At 46.5% G+C, this 24,808-nt stretch overlaps 1 protein-coding gene and 1 long non-coding RNA gene across 2 annotated transcripts in view; one reads left to right on the top strand and one right to left on the bottom strand.

Annotated features, from left to right (window-relative positions):
- Window positions 1–24,808, top strand: part of itpr1b (inositol 1,4,5-trisphosphate receptor, type 1b) — a 593,020-nt gene that overhangs the window by 541,544 nt on the left and 26,668 nt on the right. The window contains exon 56 of the mRNA XM_070894815.1: window positions 21,893–22,054. Within this exon, the coding sequence (XP_070750916.1) occupies window positions 21,893–22,054 (162 nt within the window). The remainder of the gene's footprint in view (window positions 1–21,892; window positions 22,055–24,808) is intronic.
- Window positions 11,011–11,826, bottom strand: LOC139276956 (uncharacterized). Its single transcript, XR_011596001.1, has 2 exons — window positions 11,575–11,826; window positions 11,011–11,469 (listed from the first exon to the last, which is right to left on the bottom strand). It is a non-coding gene; the product is annotated as an uncharacterized lncRNA (long non-coding RNA).

The raw sequence follows: 24,808 nt of genomic DNA, 5'->3' as shown, positions 1-24,808 counted from the left end.
GGAAGACTTGCTTCCACTCTTAGCATCAGTTCTTAGGTGGCTGTACAGTACAATACGAGAACCACAGTCTCTGTCACAGGTCGGACAGATAGTCATTGAGGGAAAGGGTGGGCAGCGGGCCTGGTTTGCCACATGCTCCTTCCGCTACTTGTGCTTGATTTCTGCATGCTCTCGACGACGATACTCGAGGAGCTCAGCGCCCTCCCGAATGCACTTCCTCCACTTAGGGCGGTCTATGGCCAATGGGAATGTCGCACTTTATCAGGGAGGCTTTGAGGATGGCCTTGTAACGTTTCCTCTGCCCGCCTTTGACTCGTTTGCTGTGGATGAGTTCCGAGTATAGCGCTTGCTTTGGGAGTCTCGTGTCTGGCATGTCTCGTCCACGGCCATACATATTAAAGATATACCACCAGAGTAGTTCATTTTGTGGCTTTCCATTTCCATGTTATCAACTTCATTAACTGTCCATGTCCCCTATTATGTTCCTAACACAGATGAGACTGCACAGAGGGAGGTTAAAGTAACAGTGACCTCAGTCTTTAATAAGACACTCCAGAGTGAGAAACAGGCCTGAGGGGGCCGGTTTATATACAGTGCTCCCAAGGGATGCTGGGATCCCTTGGGACTTCAGGGGAAGCGCTCCCTGGTGACGGAACATGGGAGTGCATGCTTTACAGATAGACAACATCATTCCCCCCCCCCCCCCCCCCCTCCAAAGTCAAAGTGAAAACTATTTACAGGGTGAGGCGGTCGGGAGCCTTTCTTTCCCTGGTGGACCGCTTCAGTACAAGTATCTGTTCTGGTGTGTTGGCTGTGCCCTCGCTGGGCTGGCGTGTTGTTGGCCCTGCAGGGCTGCTGGGTGAGCCTGGCCTTGCTGGGCTGTTGGGCATGATGGGTTTGATTTCCTGGTCCGGGGTGGTGTCGTTGATCCTTTGGGTGTGTGTTGTGGGCTCTCAAAAGGTGGTGTCTGCTGTGGGTTGTTCAGGCAGTCTGAACCGCAGCCTCGTTTGGTCCAGGTGCTTTCTGCAAATTTGTCCGTTGTCGAGTTTGACTATAAACACTCTACTCCCTTCTTTAGCTATCACCGTGCCCGCGATCCACTTGGGACCATGTCCATAGTTTAGCACATACACAGGGTCATTCAGATCAATTTCCCGTGACACAGTGGCACGACTGTCGTTTACATTTTGTTGCTGCCGCCTGATCATGCAGGTTGGGGTGAACCAGCGATAGTCTGGTTTTAAGTGTCCTTTTCATGAGTAGCTCAGCCGGGGACACCCCTGTGAGCGAGTGGGGTCTCGTGTGGTAGCTGAGCAGTACTCGGGACAGGCGGGTTTGGAGTGAACCTTCTGTGACTCGTTTGAGGCTCTGTTTGATTGTTTGTACTGCCCATTGGAGGCTGGTTTAAACGGGGCCAAGGTGACATGTTTGATCCCATTGCGGGTCATGAATTCTTTAAATTCGGCACTGGTGAAACATGGCCCGTTGTCAGTGACCAGCATGTCAGACAGGCCGTGGATGGCAAACTTGGCCCTCAGGCTTTCAATGGTGGTGGTGGCGGTGCTTCCCGACATTATTTCACATTCAATCCATTTTGAAAAAGCGTCCACCACCACCAGGAACATTTTACCGAGAAACGGGCCCGCATAGTCGACATGGATCCTCGACCAAGGTCTGGAGGGCCAGGACCACAAACTTAGTGGTGCCTCTCTGGACGCGTTGCTTAACTGAGCACACACGCTGCATTGCCGTATACAGGAGTCTAAGTCAGAGTCGATACCGGGCCACCACATGTGGGATCTGGCTATCGCTTTCATCATTACTATATCCGGGTGTGTGCTGTGGAGATCCGAGATGAACGTCTCCCTGCCCTTTTTGGGTAGCACTACACGGTTACCCCACAACAGGCCGTCTGCCTGAATGGGCAGCTCGTCCTTTCGCCGCTGGAACGGCTTGATTAGCTCTTGCATTTCAATGGGGATGCTGGCCCAGCTCCCATGCAGTACACAGTTTTTTACTAGGGACAGCAGAGGATCTTGGCTGGTCCAAGTCCTAATCTGGCGGGCCGTGACAGGTGATTTATCGTGTTGATGCCGGTGAGGCCCTTCGAAGACTCCTCCAGCTCCTGCATGATGTAGGCCGAAGTCAGCTCGAGCTTGGTGAACGTCTTTCCTCCTGCCAGCGTCGCAAATAGGTCATCTGCCTTCGGTAGCGGGTATTGGTCCTGTAGCGAGAAACGATTAATACTTACTTTCTAATCGCCACAAATCCTGACTGTGCCATCACTTTTGAGTACTGGGAACAATCGGGCTGGCCCACTCGCTGAATTCCACTGGGGAGATGATGCCCTCGCGTTGCAGCCTGTCCAGCTCGATTTCCACTCTCTTCCCTCATCATTTAAGGTACTGCTCGCGCCTTGTGGTGGATGGGTCGTGCCTCTGGGACCAAGTGGATCCGCACCTTCGCCCCAGAAAAGTTTCCAATGCCTGGCTCAAAAAGGGAAGGAAATTTGATAAAAACTTGGGTACATGAGGCCTCATCGACATGTGATAGCGCTCGGATGTCATCCCAGTTCCAGCGGATTTTGCCCAGCCAGCTCCTTCCAAGCAGTGTGGGGTCATCACCCGGGACAATCCAGAGTGGCAGTTCGTGCACCGTGCCCTTGTAGATGACCTTGACCATGGACAGTGATAAGCTCTTTGGTGTGCGTTCCCAGTTTTGTGTGGATGGGTTTCAGGGCTGGTCTGAGTGCCTTGTTCCACCACAGTGTCTCAAACATCTTTTTACTCCTCATGGATTGGCTAGCGCCAGTGTCCAATTCCATGGCTACGGGTAAGCCATTCAATTTTACATTTAGCATTATAGGTGGACATTTTGTCAAATGTGTGCACCCTGTGTACTTCAGCATCTGCCTCCTCTCTCTCGGGCTCGAAATTGCTTTGATCCACCATGGACTGATCTTCCTCTGCCACATGGTGGTTAGCAGGTTTTGCAGAGCTTGCAGCTCATCTGCAAACTCGGAGGTGCCCCATTGTTCCACAGCTCTTGCAAACATACCCTTTGAAGCGGCATGAATAGGCTGAATGGAAGCTTCCACAACGCCAACAAGATGTGAATTACCTTGCATTCATCTTTTGTTGCGGACTCTGGTCATCTGGGTCACCTGAGGCCTGCTGGCAGTTGCAGACTCGTGATTTCTGCCCTGTACATTCTGCCCTGTGCTTGCAAACACAGTTCCAGTTAATTTATGAACATTGCTAGCACTTGTGTGCTGAGAGATTTGTTTGGTGTTATCACTGGTGGACATAAATACCTGTGCTATCGCAATGGTCTTACTGAGGGTTGGTGTCTCGACAGTCAAAAGTTTTCGTAGGATGGTCTCATGGCCAATGCCCAGTACAAAAAAGTCTCTGAGCATTTGCTCCAGGTAGTCATCAAGCTCACATTGTCCTGCAAGTTGCCTTAGCTTGGCGACATAGCTCGCCACTTTCTGACCTTCAGATCGCTGGCACGTGTAGAACCGATACCTCGCCATCAGCACGCTCTCCCTCGAGTTAAGATGCTCCCGAACCAGTGTACACAACTCCTCATATGACTTATCTGTGGGTTTCACCGGAGCCAGAAGACTCTTCATGAGGCTGTAGGTCGGTGCCCCGCAGACCGTGAGGAGGGCCACTCTCCTATTTGCAGCACTTCCTCCTCCGTCCAGCTCGTTGGCTACAAAATACTGGTCTAGCCGTTCGACATAGGCTTCCCAGTCCTCCCCCTCCAAGAACTTCTCCAGGATGCTCACAGTTTGCTGCATCTTTGCATTGGATTCGTATCCTCGTCGCCAGTTATTGTGTTCCGAACACAGATGAGGCTGTACACAGGGAGGTTAAAGTAACAGTGACCCCAGTCTTTATTAAGACACTCCAGAGTGAGGAACAGGCCTTAGGGGCTAGCTTATATACACTGCTCCCAAGGGATGCTGGGATCCCTTGGGACTTCAGGGGAGGCGCTCCCTGGTAACGGAACATGGGAGTGCATGCTTTACAGATACACAACATCCCCTGAAATCACCTCCTTTCCTGAATACACTGTACCCCTGTACGTTGTATTCCTCTGGTGTAAGCCATATTTCTGATATTCATACTACATTATTGTTCCCTACCACCCAACAGCCTTCAATTCCAGCATCTTATTAATGTATAAACACCTCCTTGAGATTGGCTTCCTCTTTTGGTCCCCAGTGCCTGCCTGTTACTGGCGTCTGGTTATTCTGTATCTTATCTTTTAGTAAAATTCTGCTAGTTGTTGCATCAACACAAAACAGTCCCCACATTCAAAATTATGAAGCGTTTTTCAAAATGATGGGTTTTGAAGGAGTAAATAAGGAGAAACTGTTTCCCCTGGCAGGAAGTTCGGTAACCTCAGTGCACAGATGTAAGATAATTGTCAAAAGAATCAGAGGAAATTCGGAGACTTTTTTACACAGCAAGTTGAACACACTGCCTGAAAGGGTGGTGGAAGCAGATTCAATAATAACTTTCAAAAGGGAATTGGATAAATACTTGAAGGGGAAAAAATTGCTGAGCTATGAGGAAAGAGCAGGAGAGTGGGACTGATTGGGGAGCTCTTTCAAAGAACTGGCACAGATATGATGGGCCGAATGGCCTCCTTCTGTGTTGTGAGATATTGTGATGTTTGCAGTACTTAAATAATCTGGCAATGTTAAGAGCTCTCTCACACAGGCAGCCTGATCGCACTTGTGATGTTGATGGATTCCAAATCCAAAAGCTCACGAGTTCAAATCTCCTTAGGCATTTCTACTAATCGAGCCTCATTGGGTCAAATTTGCCTGTTTTGTTCTGTTTTTTCTCTCTCTCGTTGTGTAGCAGCAGAGCACCACATAGACTGAATATCGATGCTTCATGGTATAAGTTGTACTTTGACTGTGTATCACGGCACATGCAGCACTCATTCCCCAATCATAGGTCTTCATCAGATTGTCTCGCTTTCTTCAAAACTATCTGTAAGCATGGTATAAATTACAGGACTCAGTCGAAAGATAAGCAGCCAGTGAGTTCGGCCCGTCTAACTCATTTGCCTGCGCTTGATATCGATTACCTTGTGTTTGTGTACAGCATATATTCCTGCCATGTTTGTGCATCTTTAGGTACTTTTTCTTATTGAATTTCTATCAATGGGCAACACCAAAATTAAAACTCAAGTGTTTGCATAGTAGGAGAATGAAGGGGGAACTTGATGGAGGCCTTTCATATTTCCATGTGTATGGAACATAGGAACAGGTGTAGGCCATTCAGCCCCGCGACCCTGCGTTGCCATTCTGTCAGATCATGGTTGATCTGTACCTCAACTCCATTTACGCCCCCCTCACCCCCTCCCGCCCGCCCCACCCTTTGATCCACATCCTTTGCTATCCTTACCTTACAAAAATCTGTTTATCTCAGAATTTGGTCCCAGGGAAGTTTACATCTGCTTTTCCCTCCCCTCTTTCCCGCCACCCCCCATGGGCCTGTCGACCTCACCCATACTTCAGGTTGTTACCCTAGACCCGACATGCCCCAGGCCTTCCACCCGGAAATGGCAGAAATTTCCAGCGGTAATGGCTGCCGACTGCGAGGGCTCCTGTCCCAAATGGGGAGGACTGAAAATAAAGGGACGCATAGCTTTCCAGGACCTCCACTGCTTTGTGGCACACCCTTCTCAGCTCCTCCAATCTGAGGGGGAATGGTGCAAGACCTATTTCTTTTGGACTCCCTTCCTTATGGCTGCCCACCCAGCCGTGGGAAAGGAAAATGAGTAGGGATGTGTTGTTACGTTGTTTCCGCCCCACGTAACTGCAAGATGAGTGCTTGGGTGATCTCCAAGTGCAAAGTGCAGACAAATTGGCCCTACCTTCTGTAAGGCAAAAGACTCGCTGCCTAAGGGCCACAGTTGAGAATTGGGGTGTCAAAAGGAATTAGGAAACTTAGCAGATTTTTATGGTCAGAGGATCATTTGGAACAAATTACCCGCAGGGCTGGTGGAACAGAAAACCATAGCAGGTTTTAAAAATGGATTACATGCATTTCCGTTAGTCAAGGGTATACAGAGCTATCGGGTCGGGAAACTGAGGCGAGGATTAGAAGGGGAGGCTGGGAGGACCAAAGGTCTTTACCGTCCCAGAGCGTTACTATCTTACTGAAAATGATAAGTTGGCTCCTAAATGGACGCAATATTGTCGACTGTTCTCCTCTCCCTCATCCTCTTCCCCATAATCGACCTGTAGCATTTTTCCCTAGCACAGTGTGATTCTGTTGGCTTTGCTAATATGAGTTTTACAACATGTGTGCAGTATCTCAATCTACTTCAGAAAACACCATCTCAATTTGAAGGGATTAACTTTTTTGTAATTGCTCGATGACGACAAAGCATTATTTCGGTTAAAGCAACAGTGTGGCATCATATAAATCACTGAAATGTAAATGATTTGGTTCCTGGAGACCCTATGAACATATTTTAACCAACTTTTTTGAAAAATAGATTTTATGCAGCTTTAAATGGTGCTGCTCGTAGATGAGTGTTCCAACAATTATATTGAAAAGGAACCACGCACAGGCTTATCTCCCATGTAGATCCATTAACTGAATGATTGCACTGGATACGCACAGGGCTAACATAGAAACATAGAAAATAGGTGCAGGAGTAGGCCATTCAGCCCTTCTAGCCTGCACCGCCATTCAATGAGTTCATGGCTGAACATGAAACTTCAGTACCCCCTTCCTGCTTTCACGTCATACCCCTTGATCCCCCGAGTAGTAAGGACTTCATCTAACTCCCTTTTGAATATATTTAGTGAATTGGCCTCAACTACTTTCTGTGGTAGAGAATTCCACAGGTTCACCACTCTCTGGGTGAAGAAGTTTCTCCTTATCTCGGTCCTAAATGGCTTACCCCTTATCCTTAGACTGTGACCCCTGGTTCTGGACTTCCCCAACATTGGGAACATTCTTGCTGCATCCAACCTGTCCAAACCCGTCAGAATTTTAAACGTTTCTATGAGGTCCCCTCTCACTCTTCTGAACTCCAGTGAATACAAGCCCAGTTGATCCAGTCTTTCTTGATAGGTCAGTCCCACCATCCCGGGAATCAGTCTGGTGAATCTTCGCTGCACTCCCTCAATAGCAAGAATGTCCTTCCTCAAGTTAGGAGACCAAAACTGTACACAATACTCCAGGTGTGGCCTCGCCAAGGCCCTGTACAACTGTAGCAACACCTCCCTGCCCCTGTACTCAAATCCCCTCGCTATGAAGGCCAACATGCCATTTGCTTTCTTAACCGTCTGCTGTACCTGCATGCCAACCTTCAATGACTGATGTACCATGACACCCAGGTCTCGTTGCACCTTCCCTTTTCCTAATCTGTCACCATTCAGATAATAGTCTGTCTTTCTGTTTTTACCACCAAAGTGGATAACCTCATATTTATCCACATTATACTTCATCTGCCACGCATTTGCCCACTCACCTAACCTATCCAAGTCACTCTGCAGCCTCATAGCATCCTCCTCGCAGCTCACACTGCCACCCAACTTAGTGTCATCCGCAAATTTGGAGATACTACCTTTAATCCCCTCGTCTAAATCATTAATGTACAATGTAAACAGCTGGGGCCCCAGCACAGAACCCTGCGGTACCCCACTAGTCACTGCCTGCCATTCCGAAAAGTACCCATTTACTCCTACTCTTTGCTTCCTGTCTGACAACCAGTTCTCAATCCACGTCAGCACACTACCCCCAATCCCATGTGCTTTAACTTTGCACATTAATCTCCTGTGTGGGACCTTGTCGAAAGCCTTCTGAAAGTCCAAATATACCACATCAACTGGTACTCCTTTGTCCACTATTGGAAACATCCTCAAAAAATTCCAGAAGATTTGTCAAGCATGATCTCCCTTTCACAAATCCATGCTGACTTGGACCTATCATGTCACCATTTTCCAAATGCGCTGCTATGACATCCTTAATAATTGATTCCATCATTTTACCCACTACTGAGGTCAGGCTGACCGGTCTATAATTCCCTGCTTTCTCTCTCCCTCCTTTTTTAAAAAGTGGGGTTACATTGGCTACCCTCCACTCGATAGGAACTGATCCAGAGTCAATGGAATGTTGGAAAATGACTGTCAATGCATCCGCTATTTCCAAGGCCACCTCCTTAAGTACTCTGGGATGCAGTCCATCAGGCCCTGGGGATTTATCGGCCTTCAATCCCATCAATTTCCCCAACACAATTTCCCGACTAATAAAGATTTCCCTCAGTTCCTCCTCCTTACTAGACCCTCTGACCACTTTTATATCCGGAAGGTTGTTTGTGTCCTCCTTAGTGAATACTGAACCAAAGTACTTGTTCAATTGGTCTGCCATTTCTTTGTTCCCCGTTATGACTTCCCCTGATTCTGACTGCAGGGGACCTACGTTTGTCTTTACTAACCTTTTTCTCTTTACATACCTATAGAAACTTTTGCAATCCGCCTTAATGTTCCCTGCAAGCTTCTTCTCGTACTCCATTTTCCCTGCCCTAATCAAACCCTTTGTCCTCCTCTGCTGAGTTCTAAATTTCTCCTAGTCCCCAGGTTCGCTGCTATTTCTGGCCAATTTGTATGCCATTTCCTTGGCTTTAATACTATCCCTGATTTCCCTAGATAGCCACGGTTGAGCCACCTTCCCTTTTTTATTTTTATGCCAGACAGGAATGTACAATTGTTGTAATTCATCCATGCGGTCTCTAAATGTCTGCCATTGCCCATCCACAGTCAACCCCTTAAGTATCATTAGCCAATCTATCTTAGCCAATTCATGCCTCATACCTTCAAAGTTACCCTTCTTTAAGTTCTGGACCATGGTCTCTGAATTAACTGTTTCATTCTCCATCCTAATGCAGAATTCCACCATATTATGGTCACTCTTCCCCAAGGGGCCTCGCACAATGAGATTGCTAATTAATCCTCTCTCATTACACAATACCCAGTCTAAGATGTCCTCGACATATTGGTCTAGAAAACCATCCCTTATGCACTCCAGGAAATCCTCCTCCACTGTATTGCTGGGTGGTATCACTTTAAAAAGTTCCCTTTAACTGGCATATGGCTTGTCACATGACTTGAGTTGTCATCTGCACTTATTTGAAGTTGAGAATCATTCGTGCTCCTTAGTCACAGTTCATTGGATCTGGAAGTGAGGTGTATGTATTGTCTGAGATTCTATCAGGTGATGTCTGAGCGCTGCCCACTCCCAGCATGCCTGGAAGGACAGTGCCCCTGATTTCCAGCCACTGCTGATAGAGAACGAATGCATCCAAACTGGTTCAAATCATATGCTTGAGTGTTTCAATACCCATCAAATGTTCCCCTGCCCCCTCCCTCAATACCAGCCCCCACCTCACTGAAACAAAAAGCCTTTCTAAAAAAAAGTATTGACAACTGCGTAATGTTGAATTTGCATTAAAAAATCTTTTGGAAGGATAAAATAATTGAAGTGAGAAGCACATGACTATCAGTTGGCCAGCATGCTCTTTAGTTTGACAAATCGCTGATTTTTTTTTCTAACTGAATGCATTGATCTTTCACTAAGCCGCTTGCTGCAGTTGATCTCCTAACCTTTCAGCTTCATGTAGTTTTATTCTTGTCATTGTGTGTCTAGTTTTTAGTTTGAGACTCTGGGGGAGGGTGTGTAGGAGAAGGAGGAAAAGAGAAAATAAATGAAAGAGATGTGTTTTCAGTTTCTTTCATGCCTATAATGGATGGCTCTGGTTAACCTGGTGATTGCTGAGGAAGTTGCACCCAACTTACCTTTTGCAGTTCTGTATCTCTGTTGTACTCATGTCTGAAGTCACACTGTCAGAACGTTAAAAAAAAAAAAAAATTACATATTCATTCTCGGTGTGTGGGCGTCACTGGCAAGGCCAGCGTTTATTGCGCATCCCTAGTTAGTTGCCCTTAATAAGATGGTGGTGAACCGCCTTCTTGAACCGCTGCAGTCCATGTGGTGATGGTGCTCCCACGGTGCTGTTGGGGAGGGAATTCCAGTTCTAGAACTGTAAATCGAGTGGTGTATACCATCAATAATTCTTCCATAATAATAATAGGTTACTTAATCCCCCCCCCCCATCCCCTCCTCCGCCCTCTTAATTTTGCATTCTTTCCTTTTGACTCCTCTAGTTAAGGTTCCCTGGCGGGTTGGGTGCGTGGGGAGTGTTCCCGGTGTTGGGTGGGTCCGGAACCGGGGGGTGGCACACTCTTGGGATGGGGGGGTGGGCTGTTTGGGGCCAAGATGGGGAGAGACTTCTTCACTCGGGGAGTTGTTGGCCTGTGGGGTTCCCTGCCGCGGAGAGTTGTTGATGCCAATTCATTGGATGTGTTCGGGAGGGAGTTGGATGTGGTCCTTGCAGCTGGGGGGGTTGGGGGGATGTGGAGGGGGCGTCGGGGGGGGAGGTGCTGGGGTGGGTGATCAGCCATAATCTTGTTGAATGGCGGTGCAGGCTCGAAGGGCCGAATGGCCTACTCCTGCACCTATTTTCTATGTTTCTATACCACCCACCTACCCTCTGGCACCATGCCCAAGTCTTTGTGTAAGCCTAGATGGTGCATGTCAGCAGATGATTGGATAATGAGAGGGGATCAACTGTCATGTTCTTGTTGCCACAAATACACACTTTTTCCAGTTGGTGTTACTGGATGGGGAGAAGAAACCCTGGCTGATTTCTCCCCCTCCCCCACCCCCCCATATCATCATCTCCCAGGGTCACTGTGACATGCCCTAGTGCCCAAGGCTGCCCCACCTTCCAGCCAACCCAATACAGACTGGAGATGGAACCCAGAACGTTCCCATTTGAAAGGTGATGTCTATGTTTTTCTGAAACTGTTTTGGTCCATGATCTGATCCGCCCACAGCTTATCAATAGTAAACTGGACGTTGGGTCGATTGTATATCATTTCCACGTAATAAATGTGTATGGGCAAGAATGTTGAACAAGACGAGTTTTTATTTAAGTGTGACTTCTTTTTCAAACATTATGATAATTTTAGAATGCCAAAACTGATCATTTTAACTGCCAAAGCGGCCCATTTCTTAACCCCAAAACCCAGTGTAGACACACTTGCAGTCGTTCAGTTGGTCAAACACTGGTTACAGTCCACCCCCATTTAAATGCAGAACTATTTCAAACACAAGATTGTGATGAATATATATTAAACTCCCCCCCCCCCCCCCCCCACCTTCTGAATTTTGTGTGCACGACGTATTGGGGGGGGGGGAGGCGGGTGTAACATTGCAAAGCTGAGAAGCTATCTGTATCTCTTCCAAGTAATTGTTGGGTTACGGGAAGTACACTAGACCAAAATTGCACTGCAGAAAGCTCCTCTAGATTCTTGCTTCGTGCATCAGACAAGCTGAGCGACTGTGGCAGCTGCCAAGTAATCCCACGCTGTGGAGAGAAAAACAGACTGGTTAGCCCGCCCCCACATCTGTAAACATATGTTGTGCTCTGGGGATTTTTCCAACTTTTTTTTTCTACCACGCAGAAACTCACCCAAGCCTAGAATTGTGGTGAGCCAACTTCCTCTTGCGGCTTCTCTCTCTTGGTCTTTTCGCAAAGTCATCTGCTGCCGGGAAAGGGGAGTCTGGTCTGCTGGCCCTTAATCACTGTGCCTCGGCATGCAGGCATAGAGAGTAGGAGGGCTTAATCAGACAGTACACAATAACATTGGTATGTGGGAGTTCAAAAGGGTGTCTGCATCCGAGTGTGCCTGTCCTGAGCGTTTAATGTCTAAAAATGAGTTTGCACATAGCGTAGCTGAAGTTCCGGTTTTGAGATGTTCCGCTCACATGACCTGTGTGTAGGCCTGTTTTTTTTACTATCGATGTGTTTAATTTTAATTGCTCCCTGAGGATATTTACCCGCCAGTGAAAGGCATGTGCCCTCTGCTTATCGCCCTGTTGTGCCTCGCCCTGTTGTGCCCCACCCCGCAAGTCTAGATTCCCCTTTCAGGAAATGCACCCCTCTTTCTCCACCCCGCTACCCCCTCCCCGCCTTCTCCAGCTCGCAGAATGTAAATGCTGCAAACTCTGCTTCCCCAGAAAGGGTGGAGACAATGTTCTCCCAACTCACTCGTGTTATGGATTGGCTTCGTATTATTGCTTCACCCGCCCCCTCCCCGATATATAATAGCTGTCAATTTGATCTGGTCAGTATCTCCACTCATGACACAAACCAGCTAATCTGTAAACAACTAAATCATGAGTAAATTACACCCAACCACGTGAATGTACAACTAATGCTGATTACAATGTGAAAGGAGAGCCCTTCAGTAGAACTTTCACCTAATCATCTTCACTGAAGCTATTCCACTGCCTTGTAGATTCTCCAAAGCAAACTCTCAGAGGTGCTGTCTCTGAGCCCAGTTAAATTTGCATCCCTGAATTGTGAACTAAACTTTATTCATTTTTCAACGGCAAAATACTGCACATGCTGAAAATCTGAACTAAAAACAGAAAATGCCGGGAAAACCCAGCAGGTCGGGCAGCATCTGTGGAGAGAGAAACAGAGCTAACGTTTCAGGTCGGTGACCCAGCGTCAGAACTGCAAGATGTTGGAGATTAACTAATTTTAAGCAAGTACAGAGCCAGGGAAATCATCGTCGTCATCAAAAGAGGCAGGGAAAGAACAGAAGGGATAAGCTGGAGTGATTAAATGACAAACGTGATGAAGTTGCAAAGCAAAAGGAGGTGACAATGGGACAAATATAGAAACTAGTGGGGTGCTGCAGGGATCAGTGCTGGGACCCCAACTATTTACAATCTATATTAACGACTTGGAGGAAGGGACTGAGTGTAACGTAGCCAAGTTTGCTGATGATACAAAGATGGGAGGAAAAGCAATGTGTGAGGAGGACTCAAAAAAATCTGCAAAAGGACATAGACAGCCTAAGTGAGTGGGCAAAAATTTGACAGATGGAGTATAACGTCGGAAAGTGAGAGGTCATGCACTTTGGCAGAAAAAAATCAAAGTGCAAGTTATTATTTAAATGGAGAAAGATTGCGAAGTGCTGTAGTACAGCAGGACCTGGGGGTACTTGTGCATGAAAAACAAAAGGATAGTATGCAGGTACAGCAAGTGATCAGGAAGGCCAATGGTATCTTAGAAACATAGAAAATAGCTGCAGGAGTAGGCCATTCTGCCCTTCGAGCCTGCACCACCATTCAATAAGATCATGGCTGATCATTTACCTCAGTACCCCTTTCCTGCTTTCTCTCCATACCTCTTGATCCCTTTAGCCATAAGGGCCATATCTAACGAACTGGCATCAACAACTCTGCGTTAGAGAATTCCACAGGTTAACAAGTCTCTGAGTGAAGAAGTTTCTCCTCATCTCGGTCCTAAATGGCTTACCCCTTATCCTTAGACTGTGACCCCTGGTTCTGGATTTCCCCAATATCGGGAACATTCTTCCTGCATCTAACCTGTTCAGTCCCGTCAGAATTTTATATATTTCTATGAGATCCCCTCTCATTCTTCTAAACTCCAGTGAATACAGACCCAGTCGATCCAGTCTCTCCTCATATGTCAGTCCTGCCGTCCTGGAAATCAGTCTGGTGAACCTTCGCTGCACTCCCTCAATAGATCCAAGCACAGGCATCTTCCACCCTTCACGATGTTGTTCGGGATCTGGAATTTTAGGGCCTTCATTGAAACACCTGTAAACTCATCCCTTTTTGGCGTGGAAGCAAGTTATCCTCGCTTCGAGGGACTGCCGATGATGGGAAAAACATCAACGAAAAAGATTAGAACAAAAAAAAATTGACAAAACCCTTACTTACTAAATCGCTGAAAAAATTTTTACAAATAAAATCTTTAACTTACCTTTTTTGCAGGTCTTCATACTTACTGTTGCTAGCAGGGCTGCACCGCAGGTTTGACCCGGTCGGTATTCTGGGCACAGAATACGGGTGCGGAGAGAGCCAAATTTTGGGCGAAAATGCTATTTCGGGCCTTGCACGGTGGCGCTTCTCTCCCCAGCGGTACGTGGAAAGTGCCGCTGCAAAATGCCACGAATTTCCCGCTGACCGGTTTTTCACCAAACATGGTGAAATATCGGCAAAAACCCAGTCGCAAAATCGGCGAATTTCTAGCCCATAAATAGTCTGCTAATATGGAGGGGTTACTGCTCCGAATGCCAGTGTTACTGTGACTAGAAACTGATGGAGTTTGCAGCTGAAACCATTCCACAATTGTGATGGAGGGGGGGGGCATGGCGGACTTATTGTTTTGTATTATTATGCGAAGACAAGTTGTATCGATTAGATTAAGTGAGTCCGATCATCACTTTTGCTCCTTAAAGCTGTTGCATGGAAAACCCTGTGGTTTTGAGCCAAATTCTGTGGCATGAACTTATTTTTTTGGTCCTCCTGTCCTCTGATTGTTTCACAATGCCACTGAACAATCGAATGTATTGTGCCTGAAGCTAGTTGTGTAGCATCCAACTTTTTTTCTCTCCAAAAGCCACATGAAATGTTTCTGGATAATGGGACGTTGTGTGTTGGAGAGGTCACTGGTGGCTCTGTGCTTGGATGGTTTGTTAAAGCATTCGTTTTGTGTGTTAATGCAGGGAGCAGCTAAGTGTGCGTGTGAGTGATTTTTAGATGCGACTTCAGCTTTGATTTTAGTTTGTAAATTTTCAGTGTTACTCGGTTACTTATGATTAAAATCCTTTGCCATGCGTCTGACCCCAAATGCCTCTGCACTGTGGGTTGTTTCAGCATTCTTGGTGTGTGCGTTTTGTTGAGGAGGCGAATGGGTGGGAGTGGGGTATTGCTCTCCATGTATATTCTGGCCATTTCACAATGGTACGACGTGACTATATTGGTTGTGGTTTGCAACCTTCTCAGAAATTGACTCAGATTTTCATTAAAGAGTATGAAGGTGGTGAAATTTGTCTTGGGCAGTCGTGGAAAATGGACGATGGCACATCAAAAACAGGTTTTACACTCTGCCCGATTTTCTTGTCCATTTAAGTCAACAGAAGAGAAGATTAGGCGGTGTGCTAAGCAGCCATCCGCTGCGTTGTTGTCTGTTGTCCGCCACTGTCCAAGGCAAACTTTGCCCCGATGATGTTCACAGCAATTGTACTAGCACACTTGAGTTTAGTTCTCAGAATCGAAGCCGTGCTTTGGCGCTCCTATAGCCGATCACAAAGTCGATTTCCATTCGCTGTCGGTCAGAATGTTTCCCGCAGTCTGTTGTAAGGTCAGCCAGAGTTGTGTACGAAGCAGAAACACAAAATGCTTTCACATTTACTTTCCTGCGATAGAGGGGGTTGACATGCTGCAGTTCCCATTGGCTCTATGAAGACTCCCAGCACTCTGGTGAGCATCTGTTATCATAGAATGGTTACAGCACCGATGAAGGCCATTCAGCCCGTTGAGCCTATGCCGACTCTCAGCTAGTCCCACTTCCCTGCTCTCTACCCGTAGCCCTGCAAATTTTTTTTCCTTCAGATACTTATCCAACTCCCCTTTGAAAGATAACATTGAGTCTGCCTCCACCACCCTTTCAGGCAGTGCTTTCCAGATCCTAACCACTCGCTGCGTAAAAAAGATTTTTCTTACGTCACCTTTGGTTCTTTTGCCAATCACCTTAAATCTGAGTCCTCTAGTTCTCGACCCTACTGACAATGGGAACAGTTTCTCAGTTTCTCTCTGTCTACTCTGTCTCGACCCCTCATGCTTTTGAACACCTCTGTCAAATCTCTTCTCAATCTTCTCTGCTCCAGTCTATCCACGGAACTGAAATCCCTCATTCTTGGAATCATTCTCATAAATCTTTTCTGCACCCTCTCTACAGTTACTCCAGGGTTGCAAATTGTGACAGGAAAGCTTTTATTCTTAATTCCTGCACACCTATTGTGCCCAGTGCCAACTATTTCTCTTGTTGAAAACTGCCATTGTTACTGAGCACTTGCACCAATCGTTCTGACCTGGAACATATTGGTCGATCACGTTTTAGGGTTTTGGGCCAGAAATTCACCGTACCCGAAGGGATGGCTACCACGGAGTTTGGGCGATCGACCGAAAAAATTGATGGGCCGCCGTGGTTGGGTACTTTGCCCTCCCCGTGCCATATTCAGCTCAGGGAGGATTCGAGTGGTGTTCACTTCCGCCGGAAACGGTGCGGTGAAGCCACTGAAAAGGAAGGTTTCCAGAGGTGAGCCCTGCAGCGTGCAGGCTGCTGGAAAGGGATTAGCACAGCAAAATTCACCGAGGAAAAGGTATGACTTTTCCCGGCAGTACTCCCGCGAGGTTTTCGATGAGGTGCTCGAACGTGACACTGCTGGGGCCCTTTGGTAGGTAAATAGTATTATTACTGATTAGTGTTTTTATTTTATTTTCCAGCATGCATCTGCAGTATTTATCTTTTCATATCGTTTTAGTAATTGTTTTGGTTCCATTAAACCTGCTGAGTGCTGCTCAGAGGTTTGTACTTTTGTACAACTTTCAGATCTGACTCTTTTTAGTGGGCTGCAGAGACCTATTTAGCAGGGTCCACCCTGAGGATGGGAGGAGTGTTGGGAGGGCGACACCTGGTACACCTGCTCCGAAGCAGGGCGGCACGCAGGAGAAGGCATCACCGTCAGCACCGTGCAGACAGGCAGCGGGCAAGGGAGGCAGCAGCCATGATTCGTTCATTCTGGCCTGAATCAGGATTGCAGTTGTCTGCTTGGGGACAAGGGATATCCTCTGTCCACTTGGCTGCTCACTTCTCTGCAGAACCTCAGGACAGCGCCAGAGCATGCATACAATGATGCTCATTGTGCCACCTGGTGCATCATTGAGCAGTGCATAGGCGTCCTTAAGCAGAGATTCCAGTACCTGGACCGCTCTGGTGGCACCTTGCAGTACTCTCCTCAACGGGTCTCCATAATCATCGTGGTTTGCTGCATGTTACACAACCTGGCCATCATGAGGGGACAGCAGCTGGAGGTCGAGCCAGCAGTACCACCTGAGGAGGAGGAGGAGGAGCAGGAGGATCCCTGTTGCCCCAGAGCTAGGAGGCGTCGACCCATCACCACCCTGGAAGGGCTGGGTGCAGACTGGCCAGCACCCTCTTGGGTGGGTGCGTGTTCTCATATACGGAGGTGCCTGACACCTCCCCTGCAATCTCCCTCCATGCATTATGTACTGGCGGTCTGCCAGGTCTCCCCACGTCAGGAAACAGTATTCTTCTTCTGTCCTCCACACCATCCATCATTGTCTCCAACTCCATATCAGTGAACCTGTTGGCTCTCCTTGCACCTCTTACCCCAGCCATCCTTCCAACCACTTTCCTCCCCCCACCGCCCTCCCCTTCTTCTCAGGGCCTTGCTGCAAACCCTGGCCTTTAAAAAGGCCCGGGAGCATCTGGCTCATTAGAAACCCTTACTTGCATGCTGAATTTCTCAGTGGTGATAACACTCAAATTAAGTCAGCCACATCGCTGAAAAATCCACTTTCGAAGGATTCATTCACTTTTGGAGCTGAATATGGGGTGGCCCAGCCATGAAACAATTTTCGCACTAATGGCCACAGAAAGGTGGGGGGGAACACCAGTTTTCCAGCGGTACTGAATTTCGGGCCCTTTATCTTTTTTGTTTTCCGCAAAAACGAATTTGGAAAAAAGAGTTGCACTTGAGAGTTGTGTTTCAAAGCAAAGTATGTTTGCACAAAAATATGTTTTTTTTTAAAAAGGGTCAAGACAAAAGGTGGTAAGAGAGCAATATAATTTCTGTCTCGGTAATCAATAAACGGTTCACACCCGCTGTGTTGGAAGCTCCTGGTCCCGGGCACTTGGCAGGGTTTGTCCTTCATAGGACCTCTCTTCAGATTGTGAACACAGGGAGGCATACACAGTCAGTCAACTTTTTTAAAGCAGGAAGCTGCAACGGCATTTGGGTCCAGCAAAGGCGGTGAGAATGTGGGACAGTAGTTAGAAGTTACTTGTTTTAAATCAAGCAAGAAAATCTATTGATGTGGGGAAGAGTAGCCTGTTAGTTATTTTGTATTATTATTCATTAATACAAGTTCTTTTGATTAAATTAAGTGAGTCCGATCATAAATATTGTTCCTTATGTTCACTTGCTGTCTGTGAAGTAAGGCCACTCTAAGATTCATATCTGGTCTTGCCTTACCAATAGTTTCTCAGTCTGCCTTTGAAAAGTGTGAGAACCAACACAGCAGCGGATGAACGAAAGACATTTTATAGAGTTAGTCTGTCAAAGGGGTGATATCGTTGAATCACCTGAGTTACACTGTCACATAAGTTGGTACTGGGCAATGTGAGTCAATTCTGACTCGCAAGGTTCACTAGGTTGATTCCGGAGATGAGGATAGGTTGAGTAGGTTGGGCCTATACAAATTGGAGTTCAGAAGAATGAGAGGTGATCTTATTGAAACATATAAAATAATGAGGGGGCTCGACAAGGTGGATACAGAAGCTATTTCCACTCATCGGCAAAACTAAAACTAGGGGGCATAGTCTTAGAATAAGGGGCTGACCATTTAAAACTGAGATGGGGATAAATTTCTTCTGAGGGTTGTAAATCTATGGAATTCTCTGCCCCAGCGAGCTGTGGAGTCTGGGTCATTGGATATATTTAAGGTGGAGATAGACAGATTTTTGAAAGATAAGGGAGTAAAGAGTTATGGGGAGCGGGCAGGGAAATGGAGCTGAGTCCATGAACAGATCAGCCATGATTTTATTGAATGGCGGAGCAGGCTTGAGTGGCCAAATGACCTACTCCTGCTCCTATTTCTTATGTTCTTATGCAAGGGGCCAATTTTTTCACCAGTCGAAATGCATTAAAATTAACTTTGAACTCCCTCACAATTAAGCTGATTAATCTCTGGGACACTCTGACAGACCCCAGACGAGTGCAATACTGGAGGTATCCTGAGCCTGTGAGTGGACATATCCACCGGATTTTCTGATGCAAGCCATTTGACTTGCGCTGGGATTGGGGTGCAGAAAGAGGCCTGTCGCTGTACTATTGGCATTGATGGCCATAGATTGTTCAGGGCAGGACGGGGGTGGGGGGGGGGTTAAAAAAAAAAATGCATACCGGCTGCCACCTTGTACATTTAGTGTGGGGTAGAGGGAAAGAGTCGTCCAATTTCTTATTAAGGTCACCAAAAGTGCAAACCCTGTCCATCACAGTGACCTAAATTATGTAAAGAATCCTCTTCCAACCAGTCTCTGTTTCCGAGGAAACTGAATAAAATTGTCAATGTAGTCAAACCTGATGCCAATTATTGCCCAATACTTGTAGATCATACTTTCTACATTTCTGTGACAAATTTCTAACTAAAACCTGCTGTGAACTGTATAATAAATGGCAGTGGCTTGATCCAAAATTATTCCTCCATTCTTTTTCTCACTCTCCTCTTGCTCATCTCTCCTCTCTTCGCTATCATATATGGATTTGCAATCTGTAAGAACTAGTCGATGTAAGTGGTTGAAAGATTCAGTCAGAGAATAGAAACATTGGGCCCAAGTTTCCACATGATTGGCGCCTGATTTTTAGGAGCAACTGGTGGAGAATGGACTATCTTAGAAATCGCAATTCTCCACATTTTTTTTTCTGCAGTTCTAGTCAGGTAGAACAGTTCTACTTTGGAACAGAATTTTTTCTTCAAAAGGGGGCGTGTCCGGCCACTGACGCCTGATTTCAAAGTTTCCACATTGAAAACGTACTCCAAACTAAAGTAGAATGGAGCAAGTGAAGATTTTTGTAGAGCTGAAAAAACCTGTTCTACACATTAAAAAATCAGGCGCAGGTTACAAATTAGGCGTCCAGAACGAGGTGGGGGGAGGGGGAAGGGAAATCATTAAATTCTACAATAAATCCTTATTTATACTTCTACAAATATTCTACAAATAAATCCAATCTGAATAAACATTTATAAGCAAAGAAAAGATTAAATAAACCATCTTCCTACCTGTGTGAAAGTGCTTCAGGCACGGAGAATTCTGCAGTCAGCCTGAGGCGCCCGTTCTTTCCCGGGGGGGGGGGTGGGAGGCACCCGTTCTGCCCGCGGTGGGGGGGGAGGTGCCCGTTCTTTCCGCGGGTGGGGGAGGCGCCCGTTCTGCCCGCGGGGGGGGTAGGAGGCGCCCGTTCTGCCCGTGGGGGGGAGGCGCCCGTTCTTCCCGCGGGGTGGGAGGAGACAGTGAGAAGGCTGCAAGTGCTGATGGCAATGTGCTTTTATTAAAAAAATGTTCAAAAATTAAACAGCTACAAAGAACTACAAAAATAATGGCCGAGTGCCAATGTTTTTTTCACACTGAGCATGCGCGAACGCTCCAATGCGCACGCGCAGCGTTGCCGGCAGGAAAAAAACTAATTTAACTAGTACCCGCCCCCTCCCACTTACAAAATCGGCGCGAGTGTAGGCTCCGCCCCCCCTGGGCACCGCGCCAGGCAGACAAGGAGCTGCAGAACGCTCCAGAATCGCAATTTTTTTTTTTAGGCGCCGTTTTAGGCGCGAAAAACGGACGCCCAGCTCGGAGGGGCGCCCGTTTTTTATCGTGTGGAAACTTGGGCCCACAATTTCTAGATTCAATCAGTTGTAAATGTGCATTATCTGCTCAAGCCTGCACTAAAAGAATGGTATTTTTAATGAACCCTGCCTCGGGAGTTTAAAGAAAGACTTGGATTTCAATAGCGCCTTTCACAACCACCGGATGTCTCAAAGTGCTTTACAGCCAATGAAGTACTTTTTGGAGTGTAGTCACTGTTGAAATGTAGGAAATGCAACAGCCAATTTGCGCGCAAGCTCCCACAAAACAACAATGTGATAATGACCAGATAATCTGTTTATGTTATGTTGTTTGAGAGCTAAATATTGGCCAGGACACCAGGGATAACTCCCCTGCTCTTCTTCAAAATAGTGCCATGGGATCTTTTACATCCACTTGGGAGAGCAGACGGGGCCTCGATTTAACGTATCATATGAAAGACGGCACCTCCAACAATGTGGCATTCCCTCAGTACAGCCTAGATTTTTTTTTTGTGCTCAAGTCCCTGGAGTGGGACTTGAACCCACAACCTTCTGACTTAGAGGCGAGAGTGCTACCCACTGAGCTGCAGCTGACACTTTTTTAAGAAGTTAAATATTAAGGAGAAAACCGTTCTCAGCAGAATTCAATCTCTACATCTTTCAAAATGTGCCCTATGTTTTTTGGCAGAGAGCGTGATACTGGAGACGGTTTAACTGGTGTCATTGAACATGTTCCAAGTTGTTGGCTTTTCCAGGTAGTGTTTTGGAAAAAGTGAGGCAATTGCAGATATCCAGGGTGGTTAGTGACTGAACATATTGTTGTTCCTCTTTTCCATTCATATCCCTGATTACGTAACCTGTATATTCTGTGTAATGTTGTATGAAGACCAGCAGGATGTAGGCGTCATTGGCAAGGCCAGCATTTATTGCTCATCCCTAATTGGCCTCGAGAAGGTGGTGTTGAGCCACCGCCTTGATCCGCTGCAGCCTGTGTGGTGAAGGTACTTCCACCGTGCTGTTAGGGAGGCCGTTCCAGGCGATATATGTCCCAGTCAGGATGGTGTGTGACTTAGAGGGCAACCTTCAGGTGATGGTGTTCCCATTCATCTGCTGCCATTGCCCTTATAGGTGGTGGAGGTTGCAGGTGTGGGAGGCGCTGTCGAAATAAAATCCTTTGTAATATGTTGCACTTCTTTGCAGAGTCCACATACTGTGAATGTGCAGGCCTTGCTGCAGAGTCGTCTTCTTCCCCAATGTATCCATTAGTTTGAAAACTATCATACTGAGATTAACGAGCTTTTTAATCTTTCCTTCTACTTCAGGAGCGGAACCTGGACTGGTTTCCACGTATGCGTGCTATGTCACTGGTTAGCAGCGACGCTGAAGGAGAGCAAAATGAACTGAGAAACCTACAGGAGAAGCTGGAGTCTACAATGAAACTGGTTACAAACTTATCTGGCCAACTGTCCGAGCTAAAGGAGCAGGTGAGCAATAGAATGTCTCTTGTTCCTAGCTGCAAACTCTTGGCAGTAAATAACACAATTCACGAGAATTGTGGAATATGGGATGCTGGGGTGAAGCTGCTGAGACTATAGAGAGCATCAAGGCTGGAAAGGACCAGTGAATGGATTGTTCATTAGAACAAGTATATATGCCTGATGGCTTGTAGTCACAATTGACACTTCGTGGTTCGACAATGAATCATACAGCACAGAAGACGACCATTCGTCCCATCGTGTTGTGCCAGCTCTTTGAAAGAGCTATCCAATTAGTCTCACTCTCCTGCTCTTTCCCCTTAGCCTTGCAAATGTGTCCCCTTCAGGTAATTATCCAATTCCCTTTTGAAAGTTACCATTGAATCCACTTCCACCACCCTTTCTCCTCTTCCCTCTGGTTCTTTTGCCAATTACCTGAAATCTGAGTCCTCTGGTTACTGACTTTCCCGTCAGTGATACCAGTTTCTCCTTATTTATTCATAGTTTTCAACACCTCTGTTAACTCACCCCTTAACCTTCTCTGCTCTAAGGCGTACAATCCCAAGTTTCCAAATCTCTGGACATAACTGAAGTCCCTCATCCCTGGTACCATTCTAGTAAATATCCCCTGTACCCTCTCCAAGAACTTGACATGTTTCCCAAAGTGTCCTTCTTTGAATCCTCCTTCATCTTCTAATTACTATGTCCTAAATAGCCTAATTGAAGACTGAAAATTGGCTTCTAAACTGCATTGTCAATGATGTAGCAGCTGTTCGGGCAGTATTTGGGTGGGTCACTGTGCTGGTATCGTTGGTCTGCCATGGCTCCTCGCCTGCAGTTTTTTCACCTGACATCCTCCGGATCCTGACTGGGCTGTTCGAGAAGTATTGAGTGGATATGAAACCTCTCTCCCTCTCTCTTTCCCCGACTCCCACAAGTCAAAGAGGGACGAGCTGGAGGTTGAGTCACCTCGCCCTACCATTGCACACATCCTTGTGGCCTGTCTCCATGTAACAGGCCAGTAGATGTAGACTATCTTGTATGTTTGCACTTGGGGAATGGTGTGGTATGGAATATTGAAAGGGAAAAGGGATAAATTTAAAGAAAGCCATGAATCGACATGGTTACATCTGCATTAGCCTGGGAATTAATGATATGCAGACTGCTGAGACTCACTATGAACTGGAAAAACTTGCTTACCTGACTTAAAACCACAACCTGTAAATAGGGCTTTACTAAAATTGTGTGCATAAATTTTCCAACTTGAGCTCTAGCGACTTTACAGCTGTCCAGTTTTGGAAGTGTGACGATAAGAAAAGGAAGGACTTTGCACACTTGTAATGCCTTTCACATCTTCAGAATATTCCAAAGCTACCTTTTTGAAGTGTCACTGTTATGTGGCCAATCACAGCAGTCAATTTGTGCAAACGAGATGAATGACTGTTGATTCAGAGATAAATGTTGAGCAGCAGAGCTCCCCGCACTACTTCAAATAGTGCCATTGGATCTTTTACATCTACCTAAAAAGGCAGGTGAGGCCTGGGCTTAACACTCCATCCGAAAGATGGCACCTCTTACAATGCAGCACTGCTCGCTAAAGACTCAGTCCAAATGACTCAGTTCAAATCCTGCAGCGGGGCTTGAACCAATAACTTTCTGACTCCGAGGTGAGAGTATTCCCACTGAGCCAAGCTGGCACAAAGCTAAGAAGGGCTGAATATGTTTTCCCTGGTAAGTGCTAGGTCAAGGTGGATAGAAACTTGGCTGACAGAAATTTGAACCCATCAAAGGCGTATAACACTGCGATTCACTTTATGTTCACGTCGCTATTGAATCTGTGATTTCTGCATGAAGATCACTTTCACATAAGTAACTTCTGCTGTGGTAACTCTCTGTTCAGTTTCCCCCTTTTTTAATACATATAAAACAAAATCCACAAGAGGAAAAAGGAAGTATCTCCAAAGTATCAATCTTCACGAGGCTAAAAATGGCTTTGTGCTTTCTTTCACCTGCAACATAATCCAGACGAGACCAAGGCAAATTGTACTTCACGTGATACGTCAACTGGGACAGACCTGCCGATCAGTTCCCTTTATTTTCTCCCCAGACATACTTCCCTAAAAGTAATTTTACTCAGTGTATTGTCCAGTATTAACTCTTTGTAACTTTGTATCCTGCTTCTGCCTTGTGTATGCAATAATTGACTGAGTACTGTTTAACTCCAAGAGATATAATCTTGGCTCTGCTTTATTAAGGCCCAAAGTGGCTAATATACAAAATGGCTGCAGCCCAATGGCCTCCAACAGTGATGCCATCTAGTGGCTAGTGATCCCAAAAGTACATACACGACAATACCCCCCTCTGAGATATTAACAGTCTTTTACAAATTGAGACGGTCCGATGTTTTACACTCCCGGGTTAACCGTCTCAGTTAAATTTCAGTCTTGGGTGAGTGTTCAGAGTCTGTTGTGACTGGTGGCTGGGTGGAAGTGGCAATGGCCATGTCAGGGATTGAAAGTCCTGATTCACTGATGACCACTCAGTCCTCTGATGACTGGGGGTAGGTTGGTTGGTCGTCGATTGTCTCTTCCTCTGACTGTTCCGGTTCATCTGTGTGCTGCAGCTTTGTCTGCTCCACATGTTTCCTGCATGTTTGCCCATTTTTGAGCTTGACAATAAAAACTCTGTTGCCCTCCTTGGCCATGATAGTACCAGTGATTCACTTGGGACCCTGACCATAATTCAAAACATATACAGGATCAC

This window comes from Pristiophorus japonicus, chromosome 12, assembly GCF_044704955.1.
Source record: "Pristiophorus japonicus isolate sPriJap1 chromosome 12, sPriJap1.hap1, whole genome shotgun sequence".
NCBI lineage: Eukaryota > Metazoa > Chordata > Chondrichthyes > Pristiophoridae > Pristiophorus > Pristiophorus japonicus.
This window is presented reverse-complemented; position numbering and strand designations above follow the sequence as displayed.